General features: G+C 47.3%; 1 protein-coding gene across 11 annotated transcripts in view; it reads left to right on the forward strand.

Annotated features, from left to right (window-relative positions):
* LOC110519331 (dystrophin-like) overlaps positions 1-22,404 on the forward strand; it is a 369,908-nt gene that overhangs the window by 121,647 nt on the left and 225,857 nt on the right. For 10 of the 11 annotated variants that reach the window (XM_036982105.1, XM_036982095.1, XM_036982096.1 and 7 more), the window contains one exon: positions 9,238-9,356. In XM_036982105.1, the coding sequence (XP_036838000.1) occupies positions 9,238-9,356 (119 nt within the window). Of the gene's footprint in view, positions 1-8,825; positions 8,930-9,237; positions 9,357-22,404 lie in introns of those variants that run through there. The other variant, XM_036982104.1, reaches the window with a different exon arrangement.

A 22,404-nucleotide genomic window follows, 5' to 3' on the forward strand; every position in this document is an offset into this window, starting at 1 on the left:
TGTCCTATAAACACCAGGGAAGTCTGTTTTTCACCCCACCAATGTTCTATAAACACCAGGGAAGTCTGTTTTTCACCCCACCAATGTCCTATAAACACCAGGGAAGTCTGTTTTTCACCCCACCAATGTCCTATAAACACCAGGGAAGTCCGTTTTTCACCCCACCAATGTCCTATAAACACCAGGGAAGTCTGTTTTTCACACCACCAATGTTCTATAAACACCAGGGAAGTCTGTTTTTCACCCCACCAATGTCCTATAAACACCAGGGAAGTCTGTTTTTCACCCCACCAATGTCCTATAAACACCAGGGAAGTCCGTTTTTCACCCCACCAATGTCCTATAAACACCAGGGAAGTCTGTTTTTCACCCCACCAATGTCCTATAAACACCAGGGAAGTCTGTTTTTCACCCCACCAACGTCCTATAAACACCAGGGAAGTCTGTTTTTCACCCCACCAATGTCCTATAAACACCAGGGAAGTCTGTTTTTCACACCACCAACGTCCTATAAACACCAGGGAAGTCTGTTTTTCACCCCACCAATGTTCTATAAACACCAGGGAAGTCCGTTTTTCACACCACCAATGTCCTATAAACACCAGGGAAGTCTGTTTTACACCCCACCAATGTTCTATAAACACCAGGGAAGTCCGTTTTTCACCCCACCAATGTTCTATAAACACCAGGGAAGTCCGTTTTTCACCCCACCAATGTTCTATAAACACCAGGGAAGTCTGTTTTACACCCCACCAATGTTCTATAAACACCAGGGAAGTCTGTTTTTCACACCACCAATGTCCTATAAACACCAGGGAAGTCTGTTTTACACCCCACCAATGTCCTATAAACACCAGGGAAGTCCGTTTTTCACCCCACCAATGTTCTATAAACACCAGGGAAGTCCGTTTTACACCCCACCAATGTCCTATAAACACCAGGGAAGTCCGTTTTTCACCCCACCAATGTCCTATAAACACCAGGGAAGTCCGTTTTTCACCCCACCAATGTTCTATAAACACCAGGGAAGTCCGTTTTTCACCCCACCAATGTTCTATAAACACCAGGGAAGTCCGTTTTTCACCCCACCAATGTTCTATAAACACCAGGGAAGTCTGTTTTACACCCCACCAATGTTCTATAAACACCAGGGAAGTCTGTTTTTCACACCACCAATGTCCTATAAACACCAGGGAAGTCCGTTTTTCACCCCACCAATGTTCTATAAACACCAGGGAAGTCCGTTTTTCACCCCACCAACGTCCTATAAACACCAGGGAAGTCTGTTTTTCACCCCACCAATGTTCTATAAACACCAGGGAAGTCTGTTTTTCACACCACCAATGTTCTATAAACACCAGGGAAGTCCGTTTTTCACCCCACCAACGTCCTATAAACACCAGGGAAGTCTGTTTTTCACCCCACCAATGTTCTATAAACACCAGGGAAGTCTGTTTTTCACACCACCAATGTCCTATAAACACCAGGGAAGTCTGTTTTACACCCCACCAATGTTCTATAAACACCAGGGAAGTCCGTTTTTTCGCCCCACCAATGTCCTATAAACACCAGGGAAGTCTGTTTTTCACCCCACCAATGTCCTATAAACACCAGGGAAGTCCGTTTTTCACCCCACCAACGTCCTATAAACACCAGGGAAGTCTGTTTTTCACCCCACCAATGTCCTATAAACACCAGGGAAGTCTGTTTTTCACCCCACCAACGTCCTATAAACACCAGGGAAGTCCGTTTTTCACCCCACCAACGTCCTATAAACACCAGGGAAGTCTGTTTTTCACCCCACCAATGTCCTATAAACACCAGGGAAGTCTGTTTTTCACACCACCAATGTCCTATAAACACCAGGGAAGTCTGTTTTACACCCCACCAATGTTCTATAAACACCAGGGAAGTCTGTTTTACACCCCACCAATGTCCTATAAACACCAGGGAAGTCTGTTTTTCACCCCACCAATGTTCTATAAACACCAGGGAAGTCCGTTTTTCACCCCACCAACGTCCTATAAACACCAGGGAAGTCCGTTTTTCACACCACCAACGTCCTATAAACACCAGGGAAGTCTGTTTTTCACCCCACCAATGTCCTATAAACACCAGGGAAGTCTGTTTTTCACCCCACCAATGTTCTATAAACACCAGGGAAGTCTGTTTTTCACCCCACCAATGTCCTATAAACACCAGGGAAGTCTGTTTTTCACCCCACCAATGTCCTATAAACACCAGGGAAGTCTGTTTTTCACCCCACCAATGTCCTATAAACACCAGGGAAGTCTGTTTTTCACACCACCAACGTCCTATAAACACCAGGGAAGTCTGTTTTTCACCCCACCAATGTTCTATAAACACCAGGGAAGTCCGTTTTTCACACCACCAATGTCCTATAAACACCAGGGAAGTCTGTTTTACACCCCACCAATGTTCTATAAACACCAGGGAAGTCCGTTTTTCACCCCACCAATGTTCTATAAACACCAGGGAAGTCCGTTTTTCACCCCACCAATGTTCTATAAACACCAGGGAAGTCTGTTTTACACCCCACCAATGTTCTATAAACACCAGGGAAGTCTGTTTTTCACACCACCAATGTCCTATAAACACCAGGGAAGTCTGTTTTACACCCCACCAATGTCCTATAAACACCAGGGAAGTCCGTTTTTCACCCCACCAATGTTCTATAAACACCAGGGAAGTCCGTTTTACACCCCACCAATGTCCTATAAACACCAGGGAAGTCCGTTTTTCACCCCACCAATGTCCTATAAACACCAGGGAAGTCCGTTTTTCACCCCACCAATGTTCTATAAACACCAGGGAAGTCCGTTTTTCACCCCACCAATGTTCTATAAACACCAGGGAAGTCCGTTTTTCACCCCACCAATGTTCTATAAACACCAGGGAAGTCTGTTTTACACCCCACCAATGTTCTATAAACACCAGGGAAGTCTGTTTTTCACACCACCAATGTCCTATAAACACCAGGGAAGTCTGTTTTACACCCCACCAATGTCCTATAAACACCAGGGAAGTCCGTTTTTCACCCCACCAATGTTCTATAAACACCAGGGAAGTCTGTTTTTCACACCACCAATGTCCTATAAACACCAGGGAAGTCCGTTTTTCACCCCACCAATGTTCTATAAACACCAGGGAAGTCCGTTTTTCACCCCACCAACGTCCTATAAACACCAGGGAAGTCCGTTTTTCACCCCACCAATGTTCTATAAACACCAGGGAAGTCTGTTTTTCACACCACCAATGTCCTATAAACACCAGGGAAGTCCGTTTTTCACCCCACCAACGTCCTATAAACACCAGGGAAGTCTGTTTTTCACCCCACCAACGTCCTATAAACACCAGGGAAGTCCGTTTTTCACCCCACCAATGTTCTATAAACACCAGGGAAGTCTGTTTTTCACCCCACCAATGTCCTATAAACACCAGGGAAGTCCGTTTTTCACCCCACCAATGTTCTATAAACACCAGGGAAGTCTGTTTTTCACCCCACCAATGTCCTATAAACACCAGGGAAGTCCGTTTTTCACCCCACCAACGTCCTATAAACACCAGGGAAGTCTGTTTTACACACCACCAATGTCCTATAAACACCAGGGAAGTCTGTTTTTCACCCCACCAATGTCCTATAAACACCAGGGAAGTCTGTTTTTCACACCACCAACGTCCTATAAACACCAGGGAAGTCCGTTTTCACACGATAAAGCGGCAACACTCTCTGTCAAAACAAGACAAAAGACTAAATGAAAAATGGATCAGTGATGGCTAGAAGATCGGTGACGTCGACCGCCGAACAAGGAGAGGGACCGACTTCTACGGAAGTCGTGACAACAGTAGCCTAACAGTCCCCTGTTTGTCTTTGCCATGCACCGTCCTGAGTGGTATACCAATGACAAATCAGTATCTCCATCTATTTATTTCAACATTACTACATATGTTTTCCAATCTGGGGCGGCAGGGTAGCCTAGTGGTTAGAGTGTAGAGGTGGCAGGGTAGCCTAGTGGTTAGAGTTTAGAGGTGGCAGGGTAGCCTAGTGGTTAGAGTGTAGAGGTGGCAGGGTAGCCTAGTGGTAAGAGCGTTGGACTAGTAACCAAAAGGTTGAAAGTTCAAATCCCCAAACTGACAAGGTACAAATCTGTCGTTCTGCCCCTGAACAGGCAGTTAACCCACTGTTCCTAGGCCGTCAGTGAAAATAAGAATTTGTTCTTAACTGACTTGCCTAGTTAAATAAAACTGCTACTGCAAATAAACAATATTGGCGATCCCACATCAATTACGGGCAAGGTTCACCCTCCCAACACTTGTTTTTCTGGCATCTCTTCATTTTCTTCTTCAGAGGGCTTTACAGTTTCTACTCACAGCAACACACATGTAACTCATGCCTGTCACAGTGGGTGGTCCTTGATGATGTCCCAAAGTCAATATCTGGGGGATAGACTAATTTTCCCAACCAGATGAGTCTCTCACCTGACCATCCTTCACTGTCCATTTTGTCTCCTCCATTTTGTCTCCTCCATTTTTGATCAGCAGACGAGATCTCTCCATGCTCGCTTCACGTGCTCGGTCTCAGGACTCATGCTGCACTCCTGAGAGAAAAGCAGTCAATAGCCTCCACGTACACAGGTTGCTGGCTCGGACTCAGGTCTCAGGTAGAAGTGGTGAGGGACAAGGCCGTAGTGAACGCCATTACTGAAGCGAGGGCCAGGGAGGTAGAGGGCCAGGGAGGTAGAGGGCCAGGGAGGTAGAGGGCCAAGGAGGTAGAGGATCAGGAAGGTAGAGGGCCAGGGAGGTACCAGGGAGTTAGAGGGTCAGGGAGTTAGAGGGCCAGGGAGGTAGAGGATCAGGAAGGTAGAGGGCCAGGGAGGTACCAGGGAGTTAGAGGGTCAGGGAGTTAGAGGGCCAGGGAGGTAGAGGGTCAGGGAGGTAGAGGGCCAGGGAGGTACAGGGCCAGGGAGGTAGAGGGCCAGGGAGGTAGAGGGCCAGGGAGGTAGAGGGTCAGGGAGGTACCAGGGAGTTAGAGGGTCAGGGACGTAGAGGGTCAGGGAGGTAGAGGGTCAGGGAGGTTGAGGGCCAGGGAGGTAGAGGATCAGGAAGGTAGAGGGCCAGGGAGGTACCAGGGAGTTAGAGGGTCAGGGAGTTAGAGGGCCAGGGAGGTAGAGGGTCAGGGAGGTAGAGGGCCAGGGAGGTAGAGGGCCAGGGAGGTAGAGGGCCAGGGAGGTAGAGGGCCAGGGAGGTAGAGGGTCAGGGAGGTACCAGGGAGTTAGAGGGTCAGGGACGTAGAGGGTCAGGGAGGTAGATGGCCAGGGAGGTAGAGGGTCAGGGAGGTAGAGGGCCAGGGAGGTAGAGGGTCAGGTTGGTAGAGGGTCAGAGAGGTAGATGGAGGTACAGGGAGGTAGATGTTCAGGTTGGTAGAGGGTCGGGGAGGTACAGGTTCAGGGAGTTAGAGGGTTTGGGAGGTTCCAGGGAGGTAGATGGTCAGGGAGGTAGATGCAAGTAGATGGAGGTAGATGGAGGTAGATGGTAGATGGAGGTACAGGGAGGTAGATGGAAGTAGATGGAGGTAGATGGAGGTAAAGGGAGGTAGAGGGAGGTAGATGGAGGTACAGGGAGGTAGATGAATGTAGATGGTAGATGGAGGTACAGGGAGGTTGATGTAGGTAGATGGTAGATGGGGGTACAGGGAGGTAGATAGTAGATGGAGGTACAGGGAGGTAGATGGAGGTACAGGGAGGTCGATGGAGTTAGATGGAGGTACAGGGAGGTAGGTGGAGGTAGATGGTAGATGGAGGTACAGGGAGGTAGATGGAGGTACAGGGAGGTAGGTGGAGGTAGATGGTAGATGGAGGTACAGGGAGATAGATGGAGGTACAGGGAGGTAGGTGGAGGTAGATGGTAGATGGAGGTACAGGGAGGTAGATGGAGGTACAGGGAGGTAGGTGGAGGTAGATGGTAGATGGACGTACAGGGAGGTAGATGGAGGTAGATGGAGGTACAGGGAGGTAGATGGAGGTGGATGGAGGTAGATGGAGGTGGATAGAGGTAGATGGTAGATGGAGGTAGATGGAGGTACAGGGAGGTAGATGGAAGTAGATGGAGGTAGATGGAGGTGGATAGAGGTAGATGGTAGATGGAGGTAGATGGAGGTACAGGGAGGTAGATGGAGGTGGATGGAGGTAGATGGAGGTGGATAGAGGTAGATGGTAGATGGAGGTAGATGGAGGTACAGGGAGGTAGATGGAAGTAGATGGAGGTAGATGGAGGTGGATAGAGGTAGATGGTAGATGGAGGTAGATGGAGGTACAGGGAGGTAGATGGAAGTAGATGGAGGTAGATGGAGGTGGATAGAGGTAGATGGTAGATGGAGGTAGATGGAGGTACAGGGAGGTAGATGGAAGTAGATGGAGGTAGATGGAGGTGGATAGAGGTAGATGGTAGATGGAGGTAGATGGAGGTACAGGGAGGTAGATGGAAGTAGATGGAGGTAGATGGAGGTGGATAGAGGTAGATGGTAGATGGAGGTAGATGGAGGTACAGGGAGGTAGATGGAGGTACAGGGAGGTAGGTGGAGGTAGATGGTAGATGGACGTACAGGGAGGTAGATGGAGGTAGATGGAGGTACAGGGAGGTAGATGGAAGTAGATGGAGGTACAGGGAGGTAGATGGAGGTAGATGGAGGTACAGGGAGGTAGATGGAAGTAGATGGAGGTACAGGGAGGTAGATGGAAGTAGATGGAGGTACAGGGAGGTAGGTGGAGGTAGATGGTAGATGGACGTACAGGGAGGTAGATGGAGGTAGATGGAGGTACAGGGAGGTAGATGGAAGTAGATGGAGGTACAGGGAGGTAGATGGAGGTAGATGGAGGTACAGGGAGGTAGATGGAAGTAGATGGAGGTACAGGGAGGTAGATGGAAGTAGATGGAGGTACAGGGAGGTAGATGGAGGTAGATGGTAGATGGACGTACAGGGAGGTAGATGGAAGTAGATGGAGGTACAGGGAGGTAGATGGAAGTAGATGGAGGTACAGGGAGGTAGATGGAAGTAGATGGAGGTACAGGGAGGTAGATGGAAGTAGATGGAGGTACAGGGAGGTAGATGGAAGTAGATGGAGGTACAGGGAGGTAGATGGAAGTAGATGGAGGTACAGGGAGGTAGGTGGAGGTAGATGGTAGATGGAGGTACAGGGAGGTAGATGGAGGTAGATGGAGGTACAGGGAGGTAGATGGAAGTAGATGGAGGTACAGGGAGGTAGATGGAGGTAGATGGAGGTACAGGGAGGTAGATGGAAGTAGATGGAGGTACAGGGAGGTAGATGGAAGTAGATGGAGGTACAGGGAGGTAGATGGAGGTAGATGGTAGATGGACGTACAGGGAGGTAGATGGAAGTAGATGGAGGTACAGGGAGGTAGATGGAAGTAGATGGAGGTACAGGGAGGTAGATGGAAGTAGATGGAGGTACAGGGAGGTAGGTGGAGGTAGATGGAGGTACAGGGAGGTAGATGGAAGTAGATGGAGGTACAGGGAGGTAGATGGAGGTAGATGGTAGATGGACGTACAGGGAGGTAGATGGAAGTAGATGGAGGTACAGGGAGGTAGATGGAAGTAGATGGAGGTACAGGGAGGTAGATGGAAGTAGATGGAGGTACAGGGAGGTAGATGGAGGTGGATAGAGGTAGATGGAGGTAGATGGTAGATGGAGGTGGATGAATAAAACCCTTGGAGAAAGAAACTAAATCAAAACAAAGCAGCAATACACTCCGTCAGAAATATCTGCATTACTTGTTACATTCACCTTTCAACCTCTGGCCTTTCTAGTGAGGCTGATCCGCTCAGCAGGAAGTCAGGACAGAGGTCAACACAGAGGTTAAAGGTTACAGTTAATAAAAGTTCCTGTGGGTAGATGACCTGCTAGCTGATCCTCAGCTTTTCTCTTTCTTCACCTTTACTTAGACTAAAGATTTAAAAAAATTCAAAACAACCTCTGTTCCAGTAGACTTCAGAAGCTGTTATTTACGTGTCCTTTAAGGTGCAGCCTTTCTCACCCGTGAAGAACCAACTCAAACCCAATAACAAGTCCACACATAATACATCACCCGCTGTATCAACACCATCAACACCACACATACATCACCCGCTGTATCAACACCATCAACACCACACATACATCACCCGCTGTATCAACACCACTAACACATAATACATCACCCTCTGTATTAACACCACTAACACATAATACATCACCCTCTGTATTAACAAATAATACATCACCCTCTGTATTAACACATAATACATCACCCACTGTATTAACACATAATACATCAGTATAGATGGGTGGGTTGTGTGTGTATGCAGGTATGTGTGTGTGTAAAACGTAGGGCAACAACAAACTAATGTCCAGGCCTTACTTCATTGGGCCTTAAGTCTAGGTCCAAAACGCTTCTTAACAGCTTCTACACCCAAGAGATAAGACTCCTGAAGAGTTAATCAAATGGCCACCCAGACTATCTGCATTGTCGTCCCCTCCACCCTCTCTGTTGTGCTGCTGTTGCTCTCTGTTAATTATCTATGCACTGTCACTTTAACTCTACCTACATGTACATATTACCTCAACTACCTCCACTAAGCGGTGCCCCTGCACATTGACTCTGTACCGGTACCTCCTGTTTATAGGCAAGAGCCTGTCAGTAAGCGTTTCACTGTAAGGTCTACTACACCTGTTGTATTCGGCGCACGTCACAAATAAACTTTGATTTGAATTGGGACCTCTCTTAACATCTGTTTTCTGGTTCCTTTATAGACCTGCAGAGTTTCACTAACTGCTCTTCCAAGGCAGCCGGCCTCAGGAAGCATTTCACAGGGAGAGATACAGAATCATTGTTAAACTCATCAGAATACTTGGTAGTGGACACACCATCCTTTCCTGATAGAGAAAATCAACATTTCATTAGTTTTCACTATGTTAAATCTTAATCAGTCGAGTCAGGTCAGAGACATTCATCCATAACACTCATCCACAGGTCGCAGGTCAGATGTTAGCCCTCAGAACAGGATTCAATAAGAAAAGCCCTAATCTGCCCAGTCATCATCCAATCAGCTCTTCTACTCCTTTACCTGTTGGCATTTAGTCTGGAACAGAGTGGTCTGATTGGCTAGAGGATGTTTAGAGGATGAATCTGATTGGCTCATTCTGTTCCTGCCCCCTGCAGGCCCGAGCTGTTTGATTGGAGCATTGTGGAGAAGCAGAAGAGTGCCATGGAGAGATTGGATCACGCCTTCAGCAAGGCTGAGCAAACCCTGGGCATAGACAGACTGCTGGATGCTGAGGGTAAGATCCCTGACCCCTAACGCAGACCCTGACCCCTAACCCAGACCCTAAACCTGACCCCTAACCCAGACCCTAACCCTGACCCCTAACCCAGACCCTAAACCAGACCCCTAACCCAGACCCTAAACCTGACCCCTAACCCAGACCCTAACCCTGACCCCTAACCCAGACCCTAAACCTGACCCCTAACCCAGACCCTAACCCTGACCCCTAACCCAGACCCTTACCCCTAACCCAGACCCTAACGCGGACCCCTAACCCAGACCCTGACCCCTAACCCAGACCCTGACCCCAGACCCTAACCCCTAATCCTGACTCCTAACCAAGACCCTAAACCTGACCCCTAACCCAGACCCTGACCCATAACCCAGACCCTAACCCTGACCCCTATCCCAGACCCTCAACCTGACCCCTAACCCAGACCCTAACCCTGACCCCTAACCCAGACCCTGACCCCTAACCCAGACCCTGACCCCAGACCCTAACCCCTAATCCTGGCCCCTAACCCAGACCCTAACCCTGACCCCTAACCCAGACCCTAACCCAGACCCTAACCCAGACCCTGACCCCTAACCCAGATCCTGACCCCTAACCCAGACCCTAACCCTGGCCCCTAACCCTAACCCGGACCCCTAACCCAGACCCCTGACCCCTAACCCTGACCCCTAACCCAGACCCTAACCCAGACCCTAACCCTGGCCCCTAACCCAGACCCTAACCCTGGCCCCTAACCCAGACCCTAAGCCTGACCTCTAACCCAGACCCTAAGCCTGACCTCTAACCCAGACCCTAACCCTAACCCTGACCCCTAACCCAGACCCTAACCCTGACCCCTAACCCAGACCCTAACCCTGGCTCCTAACCCAGACCCTAACCCTGGCCCCTAACCCAGACCCTAACCCTGGCTCCTAACCCAGACCCTGGCCCCTAACCCAGACCCTGACCCCTAACCCAGACCCTAACCCTGACCCCTAACCCAGACCCTAACCCTGACCCCTAACCCAGACCCTAACCCTGGCTCCTAACCCAGACCCTGGCCCCTAACCCAGACCCTAAGCCTGACCTCTGTCATCTGAAACCCCTCGGCATCTTCTTACTGCGACATTTAACCAGAAGCCCATATGATGTCAGTATGGGGCCGGTTTTACAGTCTTCACTTGGGCTCAACAGTGAGGAATAGTTACAGTATTACCCTGTGCTGTTGTTTTAGCCAGTGAATCTCACCGTCGTCCCGTCGGCGTGATTTAGGAATTCCAACCCCTTTTAAAACCCTTTACTGCAGTGGGCTAAATCAGGGCCAATCAGTATCCACCTCACACACATGGTTATGGGTTTAACAACAGTATCCACCTCACACACATGGTTATGGGCTTAACAACAGTATCCACCTCACACACATGGTTATGGGTTTAACAACAGTATCCACCTCACACACATGGTTATGGGTTTAACAACAGTATCCACCTCACACACATGGTTATGGGTTTAACAACAGTATCCACCTCACACACATGGTTATGGGCTTAACAAAAGAAGACACCTGTATCATGTCAGATATAGAGTTGAAATGTCTTACATTTTGAGTTTTCATCCCAACATTACACTTCATATACATCACAGAAAACTGAAATATAACTAAGCCGTTTGGCATAGAAACCCATGATTCCACATCAGGGTGATTTGGTCATTTGACTACAGGAAAGGATACACATCGTATGTTTGGGCTACAGAACATTGGATCATCTAACGGGGGCTGAGTGAGAGCTGTGTTTGTGAGAGAAAAAGTCTGTTGAGTCAGATTGGTTTGAGCTACAAACTATTTAAAGTGATCTCTGAAAAGCTGAGGCTCTCAGGAACACGCACGTGTGACATGTTTAGGTCTATGACCTCACAAGCTACAGAAGAGTCGTTAGAAGGTAAGGTTCTTCTACATAGATCATAGGACATAGTGTCTATAATACTGTAAGGGTTTATTCTACATAGATCATAGGAAATCCCAGGACATAGTGTCTATAATACTGTAAGGGTTTATTCTACATAGATCATAGGAAATCCCAGGACATAGTGTCTATAATACTGTAAGGGGTTCTTCTACATAGATCATAGGAAATCCCAGGACATAGTGTCTATAATACTGTAAGGGGTTCTTCTACATAGATCATAGGAAATCCCAGGACATAGTGTCTATAATACTGTAAGGGGTTATTCTACATAGATCATAGGAAATCCCAGGACATAGTGTCTATAATACTGTAAGGGGTTCTTCTCCATAGATCATAGGAAATCCCAGGACATAGTGTCTATAATACTGTAAGGGGTTCTTCTACATAGATCATAAAATCATAGAGTCTATAACACTGTAATACGTTTACGTAGTTGCTGTCACAAACTCCACCCAGTTGTCACTGACTAGTTGGATATTTCCCAGTGAGCAAACCATTTCTGTACTTGTTTTTGCTTTGGCGGATCTTATGTTTTGTATTGGCATTTGTCAATAAAACTCATGAATACAACTGTTTATTTATTTATTTAGTTGACTCTTTGCAAACTGGAAACAAGACTCCCTAAATTGTATCAGCATATCGATTGTGCAACCAGGGCTGGTAAAACCCTGGATCATTGTTATTCTAACTTCCGCGACGCATATAAGGTCCTCCCCCGCCCTCCTTTCGGAAAAGCTGACCACGACTCCATTTTGTTGCTCCCTGCCTACAGACAGAAACTAAAACAAGAAGCACCCGCGCTCAGGTCTGTTCAACGCTGGTCCGACAAATCTGACTGCACGCTTCAAGACTGCTTCGATCACGTGGACTGGGATAGTTTCCCTCATTGCTTCCAACAACAACATTGATCAATACACCGATTCAACGAGAAGGTTCATTAGAACGTGCATTGACAATGTCGTTCCCATAGCAACGATTAAAACATTCCCAAACCAGAAACCGTGGATTGATGGCAGCCTTCGCGTGAAACTGAAAGCGCGAACCACTGCTTTAAACCAGGGGCAAGGTGACCGGAAACATGACCGAATATAAAAACAGTGTAGCTATTCCCTCCGCAAGGCAATCAAACAAGCTAAGCGTCAGTATAGAGACAAAGTAGAGTCACAATTCAACGGCTCAGACACAAGAGGCATGTGGCAGGGTCTACAGTCAATCACAGATTACAAAAAGAAAACCAGCCCCGTCACGGACCAGGATGTCTTGCTCCCAGACAGACGAAATAACTTTTTTGCCCGCTTTGAGGACAATACAGTGCCACTGACACGGCCCGCAACCAAAACCTGTGGACTCTCCTTCACTGCAGCCGACGTGAGTAAAACATTTAAACGTGTTAACCCTCGCAAGGCTGCAGGCCCAGACGGCATCCCCAGCCGCGCCCTCAGAGCATGCGCAGACCAGCTGGCTGGTGTGTTTACAGACTTATTCAATCAATCCTTATCCCAGTCTGCTGTTCCCACATGCTTCAAGAGGGCCACCATTGTCCCTGTTCCCAAGAAAGCTAAGGTAACTGAGCTATACGACTACCGCCCCGTAGCACTCACTTCCGTCATCATGAAGTGCTTTGAGAGACTAGTCAAGGACCATATCACCTCCACCCTACCTGACACCCTAGACCCACTCCAATTTGCTTACCGCCCAAATAGGTCCACAGACGACGCAATCTCAACCACACTGCACACTGCCCTAACCCATTTGGACAAGAGGAATACCTATGTGAGAATGCTGTTCATCGACTACAGCTCGGCATTCAACACCATAGTACCCTCCAAACTCGTCATCAAGCTCGAGACCCTGGGTCTCGACCCCGCCCTGTGCAACTGGGTACTGGACTTCCTGACGGGCCGCCCCCAGGTGGTGAGGGTAGGTAACAGCATCTGCACCCCGCTGATCCTCAACACTGGGGCCCCACAAGGGTGCGTTCTGAGCCCTCTCCTGTACTCCCTGTTCACCCACGACTGCGTGGCCATGCACGTCCAACTCAATCATCAAGTTTGCAGACGACACTACAGTGGTAGGCTTGATTACCAACAACGACTAGACGGCCTACAGGGAGGAGATGAGGGACCTCGGAGTGTGGTGTCAGGAAAATAACCTCACACTCAACGTCAACAAAACAAAGGAGATGATTGTGGATAGAGGGAGCACCCCCCTATCCACATCGATGGAACAGTAGTGGAGAGTGTAGTAAGTTTTAAGTTCCTTGGCGTACACATCACGGACAAACTGAATTGGTCCACCCACACAGACAGCGTTGTGAAGAAGGCTGAGGCTGAAGAAATTCGTCTTGTCACCAAAAGCACTCACAAACTTCTACAGATGGTACGGCAACTGCTCCGCCCACAACCGTAAGGCTCTCCAGAGGGTAGGCTGCTGCCAACACACTGACTCAACTCCAGCCACTTTAATAATGGGAATTGATGGAAATTGATGTAAAATATATCACTAGCCACTTTAAACAATGCTACTTAATATAATGTTTACATACCCTGCATTACTCATCTCATATGTATATGTATATACTGTACTCTTATCATCTACTGCATCTTTATGTAATACATGTATCATTAGCCACTTTAAACTATGCCACTTTGTTTACATATCCTACATTACTCATCTCATATGTATATACTGTACTCTATACCATCTACTGCATCTTGCCTATGCCACTCTGTACCATCACTCATTCATATATCTTTATGTACATATTCTTTATCCCTTTACACTTGTGTGTATAAGGTAGTAGTTCTGGAATTGTTAGGTTAGATTACTCGTTGGTTATTACTGCATTGTCGGAACTAGAAGCACAAGCATTTCGCTACACTCGCATTAACATCTGCTAACCCTGTGTATGTGACAAATACATTTGATTTGATTTGATGTGAAATAGTTTTGTGTTCTACTTGTAGCCCTGGTTGTCCTGGAAATACAATGTTAAAACACTTCATTGTGAGAATAAATATAAGGGCTGGACGTGCAGATCAATGAAATTCAGATCAATGAGAAGCTGATTTTTGCTGTGTTGGTGTGTAAACAGGCCTAAGCAGGACATGACTGAGCAGGGTGGTGTTGAGGCATGGTGTTAGGTCCATGGTGTTAGGTCCATGGTGTTAGGTCCATGGTGTTAGGTCCATGGAGTTAGGTCCATGGTGTTAGGTCCATGGTGTTGTTGAGCCATGGTGTTAGGTCCATGGAGTTAGGTCCATGGTGGTGTTGAGGCATGGTGCTAGGTCCATGGTACCATAGTATATTGTGCACTGTGGCGTAGTCCCATGGTCCAGTATGGATTAGTATTCAGTGGACAGATTGTCATCTGTCCCGTCCTAATCAATTATGACACTGGTGTCATGCTCTCATTGAGACGTTAAATAGTCCCAATCACAGAATACACCAATGGAATATGGTGGAGCAGAATGCTGATTGGCTACGGCCTATTAGATTCTGGTCACCTTGGCGATGAGAAGAAAAAATCTGGGAGATATGAATTGCATTAATAACTGGGCTTATTGAGGATGTTATGATTGGTGATGCCATTGTTATGCCCTGCCCAGTCATGTTATGATTGGTGATGTCATTATTAATCCCTGCTCAGTAATGTTATGATTGGTGATGTCATTGTCATGCCCTGCCCAATCATGTTATGATTGGTGATGTCATTGTTATGCCCTGCCCAGTCATGTTATGATTGGTGATGTCATTGTCATAACCTGCCCAGTCATGTTATGATTGGTGATGTCATTGTCATGCCCAGCCCAGTCATGTTATGATTGGTGATGTCATTATTAATCCCTGCCCAGTAATGTTATGATTGGTGATGTCATTATTAATCCCTGCTCAGTAATGTTATGATTGGTGATGTCATTGTTATGCCCTGCCCAGTCATGTTATGATTGGTGATGTCATTATTAATCCCTGCCCAGTAATGTTATGATTGGTGATGTCATTGTCATGCCCTGCCCAATCATGTTATGATTGGTGATGTCATTGTTATGCCCTGCCCAGTCATGTTATGATTGGTGATGTCATTGTCATAACCTGCCCAGTCATGTTATGATTGGTGATGTCATTGTCATGCCCAGCCCAGTCATGTTATGATTGGTGATTGTGATGTTATGCCCAGTCATGTTATGATTGGTGATTGTGATGTTATGCCCAGTCATGTTATGATTGGTGATTGTGATGTTATGCCCAGTCATGTTATGATTGGTGATGTCATTGTCATGCCCTGCCCAGTCATGTTATGATTGGTGATTGTAATGTTATGCCCTACCCAGTCATGGTATGATTGGTGATTGTAATGTTATGCCCTACCCAGTCATGTTATGATTGGTGATTGTGATGTTATGCCCAGTCATGTTATGATTGGTGATGTCATTGTCATGCCCTGCCCAGTCATGTTATGATTGGTGATGTCATTGTCATGCCCTGCCCAGTCATGTTATGATTGGTGATTGTAATGTTATGCCCTACCCAGTCATGGTATGATTGGTGATTGTGATGAGGGCCACCGCTGCTAGATGAATATAGGGGAAACACTGTCTTCTTATTTCTAGTTGATATAACTGTTGAGTGATACGTCATCCTATATCATCCCACTATAGGAGTGGGAGTTGTATCTCCCTCTTATTTCTAGTTGATATAACTGTTGTGGTTGAGTGATACGTCATCCTATATCATCCCACTATAGGAGTGGGAGTTGTATCTCCCTCATATTTCTAGGAATCTAGGTGATATATTTGTCCCATGTGGTCATGTGATATACAGTATGTTGCTTCCGTTAGCTGTGTGAAATATATCAGTCCTCCTCCTCCTGCGTGGCTATTTGATATAGCCCACCCTAGTGGCTTGGTGATATATATTGCCTGGTGGCTCCCTGTGTGTGTGTGTGTGTGTGTGTGTGTGTGTGTGTGTGTGTGTGTGTGTGTGTGTGTGTGTGTGTGTGTGTGTGTGTGTGTGTGTGTGTGTGTGTGTGTGTGTGTGTGTGTGTGTGTGTGTGTGTGTGTGTGTGTGTGATTCATGTATATTGCTCTGGTGGCAGTGTGTGTGATATGTGATGTTCTCAATGTGATCTGTCTCTGTCAGTTATTATCAGAGAGATCTGTAGGGTTACAGTCAGGGACGCACACTGCCCCCCACCCTCACTACATCATCATGTCCTCAGAGAGAGAGAGAGAGAGAGAGAGAGAGAGAGAGAGAGAGAGAGAGAGAGAGAGAGAGAGAGAGAGAAAGGGGGAGAGAGAGAGAGAGAGACAGACAGAGAGACAGGGGGAGAGAGAGAGAGAGAGAGAAACAGACAGAGAGACAGAGAGAGAGAGAGAGAGAGAGAGAGAGGTAGAGAGAGAGAGAGAGACAGAGAGAGAGAGAGACAGAGAGAGGTAGAGAGAGAGAGAGACAGAGAGAGAGAGAGAGGTAGAGAGAGAGAGACAGAGAGAGAGAGAGAGAGGGGTAGAGAGAGAGGTAGAGAGACAGAGAGAGGTAGAGAGAGAGAGAGAGAGAGAGAGAGAGAGAGAGGTAGAGAGAGAGAGAGAGAGACAGAGAGGTAGAGAGAGAGAGAGAGAGATCAGAGAGAGACACGGGGAGAGAGAGAGAGAGAGAGAGAGAGAGAGAGGGAAAGAGAGACAGAGAGAGAGAAAGAGAGAGAGAAAGAGAGAGGGAAAGAGAGAGAGAGAGAGAGAGAGAGAGAGAGAGAGGGAAAGAGAAAGAAAGATAAAGAGAGAGAGGGAGGTCCCACAGTTGACAGTGCATGTCAGAGCAGAAACTACCATGAAGTCCAGGGAACTGTCTGTAGATGTCAGATAGAATGTGATGAGGTATACAGGACCAGAGGTTTGGACACACCTACTCATTGAAGGGTTTTTCTTTATCTTTACTATTTTCTACATTGTAGAATAAATGAATAAATAAATCAAAACTATGAAATATGGAATCACGTAGTAACCAGAAAAGTGTTAAAACAAATATATTTTACATTTCAGATTCTTCAAAGTAGCCACCTTTTGCCTTGATGACAGCTTTGCACACTCTTGGCGAGAGAGAGAGAGAGAGAGAGAGAGAGAGAGAGAGAGAGAGAGAGAGAGAGAGAGAGGTGGTGAGTGTAGGGGCACAGAAAGAAAGAGTGAGGGTTGATGAGGCTAGAGGCTGAGGGATGTTGTGGTGATGTCTGTCTGTCTGTCTACTGAACAGACTGAATCAGCACAGAGAGAGAGGTGGTGAGTGTAGGGGCACAGAGAGAGAGGGGGTGATTGTAGGGGCACAGAGAGAGAGGGGGTGAGTGTAGGGGCACAGAGAGAGAGAGGGTGAGTGTAGGGGCACAGAGAGAAAGAGTGAGGGTTGATGAGGCTAGAGGCTGAGGGATGTTGTGGTGATGTCTGTCTGTCTGTCTACTGAACAGACTGAATCAGCACAGAGAGAGAGGTGGTGAGTGTAGGGGCACAGAGAGAGAGGGGGTGATTGTAGGGGCACAGAGAGAGAGAGGGTGAGTGTAGGGGCACAGAGAGAAAGAGTGAGGGTTGATGAGGCTAGAGGCTGAGGGATGTTGTGGTGATGTCTGTCTGTCTGTCTACTGAACAGACTGAATCAGCACAGAGCCAGTTGGAGCTGCAGCTGTGGCCTTCATTAACATGGCTAGCTACCTCACACTCCGATGGGAGACTATAAAGACAAGGTGCATCCTAAATAGGGCCCTGGTCTAAAGTAGTGCACTATATAGGGAATAGGGCCCTGGTCTGAAGTAGTGCACTATATAGGGAACAGGGCCCTGGTCAGATGTAGTGCACTATATAGGGAATAGGGCCCTGGTCTGAAGTAGTGCACTATATAGGGAATAGGGCCCTGGTCTGAAGTAGTGCACTATATAGGGAATAGGGCCCTGGTCTAAAGTAGTGCACTATATAGGGAATAGGGTATTAGTTGGGTTATGTCCTAAATGGCACCTTATTCCCTGTGTTGTGCACTACTTTTGACCAGGACCCACATATTGACTCACTCAAAAGTAGTTCACTATATTTGGAGTAAAGCATAATTTCAGACGTACCCCTTGTGTGATTCTGCCTCGGCATCAACTAAACTGCACTCTCTCTCCTTCTACCAACCGCTTATCTTCCCTCTGGGCTCAACACACCACCCTGCCATCCATCAGTTTCTATGGTTCCCATTATTCTGGTCTCCAGTTACCTCTGTGTGATGGATTAGGTGAGGGGGGGGGTTGAGTCTTTTCAAAGTACCACTGAAGCCTTTAATTCCAGTGTTTTCAGATAGTGTGGGTGGACTGTTTTTTGGCAAAGCGCTCCAGGCGTCTCAAGTGGAAAATAGTTCAACTTTTGTGCAGTAACAGTGCTGGGAAAACAGGCAGTGTGATCGATGACTCTGGCATCAATTACTCTGGTCTTTATTAACTGCTGTGCCATCCATTACAGTGGCTGGTGGATACGGTCTTAATGAAGGCAGATGTGGCTGTAGTCTAGCAGCATGTCAGCCAGCTACAACTACACACACAGCTCTGTATACATGAGGCATTGTTTTCTATCGCAATGACGTGTCCCTCTGAACGTCATCATGACTAGAGAAGGAATAGAGGATGAGAGGGACATAGAGAGAGGGAGAAGGAGAGGTAGAGAGAGGGAGTGGTGGAGAGGAGAGGTATTGTAGAGAAGGAGAGAGAGGACGAGGTAGAGAGAGAGGTAGAGAGGAGAGGAGAGGTATTGTAGAGATGGAGAGAGAGGAGGAGGTAGAGAGAGAGGTAGAGAGGAGAGGAGAGGTATTGTAGAGAAGGAGAGAGAGGAGGAGGTAGAGAGAGAGGTAGAGAGGAGAGGTATTGTAGAGAAGGAGAGAGAGGAGGAGGTAGAGAGAGAGGTAGAGAGGAGAGGTATTGTAGAGAAGGAGAGAGAGGAGGAGGTAGAGAGAGAGAGGTAGAGAGGAGAGGTATTGTAGAGAAGGAGAGAGAGGACGAGGTAGAGAGAGAGGTAGAGAGGAGAGGAGAGGTATTGTAGAGATGGAGAGAGAGGAGGAGGTAGAGAGAGAGCGGTAGAGAAGAGAGGTATTGTAGAGATGGAGAGAGAGGAGGTGGAGAGGAGAGGAGAGGTATTGTAGAGAAGGAGAGAGAGTAGGAGGTAGAGAGAGAGAGAGGTAGAGGTGGAGAGGACAGGTATTGTAGAGAAGGAGAGAGGAGAGGTATTGTAGAGAAGGAGAGAGAGGAGGAGGTAGAGAGGTAGAGAGGAGAGGTATTGTAGAGATGGAGAGAGAGGAGGAGGTCGAGAGGTAGAGGTGGAGAGGAGAGGTATTGTAGAGAAGGAGAGAGAGGAGGAGGTAGAGAGGTAGAGGTGGAGAGGAGAGGTACTGTAGAGATGGAGAGAGAGGAGGAGGTAGAGAGGTAGAGGTGGAGAGGAGAGGTATTGTAGAGAAGGAGAGAGAGGAGGAGGTAGAGAGAGAGGAGGAGAGGTATTGTAGAGAAGGAGAGAGAGGAGGAGGTAGAGAGAGAGGTGGAGAGGAGAGGTATTGTAGAGAAGGAGAGAGAGGAGGAGGTAGAGTGGTGGAGAGGAGAGGTATTGTAGAGAAGGAGAGAGAGGAGGAGGTAGAGAGGTGGAGAGGAGAGGTACTGTAGAGAAGGAGAGAGAGGAGGAGGTAGAGAGGTAGAGGTGGAGAGGTGAGGTACTGTAGAGAAGGAGAGAGAGGAGGAGGTAGAGAGGTAGAGAGGAGAGGAGAGGTATTGTAGAGAAGGAGAGAGAGGAGGAGGTAGAGAGGTAGAGGTGGAGAGGAGAGGTACTGTAGAGAAGGAGAGAGAGGAGGAGGTAGAGAGGTAGAGGTGGAGAGGAGAGGTACTGTAGAGAAGGAGAGAGAGGAGGAGGTAGAGAGGTAGAGGTGGAGAGGAGAGGTATTGTAGAGAAGGAGAGAGAGTTCCATGTCTGTGATGAGAGAGAGAACGAGGGAAACAGTGCCATGTCTGTGATGATTGTGTCGATGTGATTGAGTCTCATCAGCAGTAATGAGATATCAAATGGTTCCTGTCGGCCAGGTTATTAGCAGGCTGAATGAGGCAATAAACACAGAGGTATAAATAGACCAGGGAGCGTCTTATATAGAATACAGACAGGATTCAGACAGACTACAGACAGACTATAGACCGAATACAGACAGGATTCAGACAGACTACAGACAGACTACAGACACACATTGCTGTTGCAGGCAGGGACATAAACCCCTCATACCAGTGCATTAAAACCTATGTATGTTCTCATATAGAGATAGATGTAGAGGTGAGAGACAGAGAGAGTAGGAGAACTAGAGAGTAGGAGAACTAGAGAGTAGGATAATGAGAGAGTAGGATAACGAGAGAGTAGGAGAACTAGAGAGTAGGAGAACTAGAGAGTAGGAGAACTAGAGAGTAGGAGAACTAGAGAGTAGGATAATGAGAGAGTAGGAGACAGAGAGAGTAGGAGACAGAGAGAGTAGCAGAACGAGAGAGTAGGAGAACGAGAGAGAAGGAGAACGAGAGAGTAGGAGAACTAGAGAGTAGGAGACAGAGAGAGTAGGAGAGTAGGAGAAAGAGAGAGAAGGAGACAGAGAGAGTAGGAGACAGAGAGAGTAGGAGACAGAGAGAGTAGCAGAACGAGAGAGTAGGAGAACGAGAGAGAAGGAGAACGAGAGAGTAGGAGAACTAGAGAGTAGGAGACAGAGAGAGTAGGAGAGTAGGAGAAAGAGAGAGAAGGAGACAGAGAGAGTAGGAGACAGAGAGAGTAGGAGACAGAGAGAGTAGGAGACAGAGAGAGTAGGAGAGTAGGAGAAAGAGAGAGAGAGACAGAGAGAGAGAGAGAAGGGTAGTAAATAAAAGGTGGATCCAGACCAAACAGACTCTGCTGCAGGACATGTCACTCAGACAGACCCAGACATGAACCCTCTTATAGATAGAGAACATGAACCCTCTTATAGATAGAGAACATGAACCCTCTTATAGATAGAGAACATGAACCCTCTTATAGATAGAGAACATGAACCCTCTTATAGATAGAGAACATGAACCCTCTTATAGATAGAGAACATGGACACTACAAGAGAGCTTATGAAAGATGATAATGCTGTACACCTCTAATGGTTCATATCCTCCAGGATTTTATAGGACGTGCCACTGATGATATCTCACTCTTTATGTCCCAAATGGAACCCTATTCCCTATATAGTGCACTACTTTAGACCAGAGCCCTATGACCTATAGTGCACTACTTTAGACCAGAGCCCTATGACCTATAGTGCACTACTTTAGACCAGAGCCCTATGACCTATAGTGTACTACTTTAGACCAGAGCCCTATGACCTATAGTGCACTACTTAGACCAGAGCCCCTTGACCTATAGTGCACTACTTTAGACCAGAGCCCTATGACCTATAGTGCACTACTTTAGACCAGAGCCCTATGACCTATAGTGCACTACTTTAGACCAGAGCCCTATGACCTATAGTGCACTACTTTAGACCAGAGCCCTATGACCTATAGTGCACTACTTTAGACCAGAGCCCTATGACCTATAGTGTACTACTTTAGACCAGAGCCCTATGACCTATAGTGCACTACTTAGACCAGAGCCCCTTGACCTATAGTGCACTACTTTAGACCAGAGCCCTATGACCTATAGTGCACTACTTTAGACCAGAGCCCTATGACCTATAGTGCACTACTTTAGACCAGGGCCCTATGACCTATAGTGCACTACTTTAGACCAGGGCCCTATGACCTATAGTGCACTACTTTAGACCAGAGCCCTATGACCTAAAGTGCACTGCTTTAGACCAGAGCCCTATGACCTATAGTGCACTAGTTTAGACCAGAGCCCTATGACCTATAGTGCACTACTTTAGACCAGAGCCCTATGACCTATAGTGCACTACTTTAGACCCGACCCCTATGACCTATAGTGCACTACTTTAGACCAGAGCCCTATGACCTATAGTGCACTACTTTAGACCAGAGCCCTATGACCTATAGTGCACTACTTTAGACCAGAGCCCTATGACCTATAGTGCACTACTTTAGACCAGAGCCCTATGACCTATAGTGC

Source organism: Oncorhynchus mykiss, chromosome 7, assembly GCF_013265735.2.
Source record: "Oncorhynchus mykiss isolate Arlee chromosome 7, USDA_OmykA_1.1, whole genome shotgun sequence".
Lineage (NCBI taxonomy): Eukaryota > Metazoa > Chordata > Actinopteri > Salmoniformes > Salmonidae > Oncorhynchus > Oncorhynchus mykiss.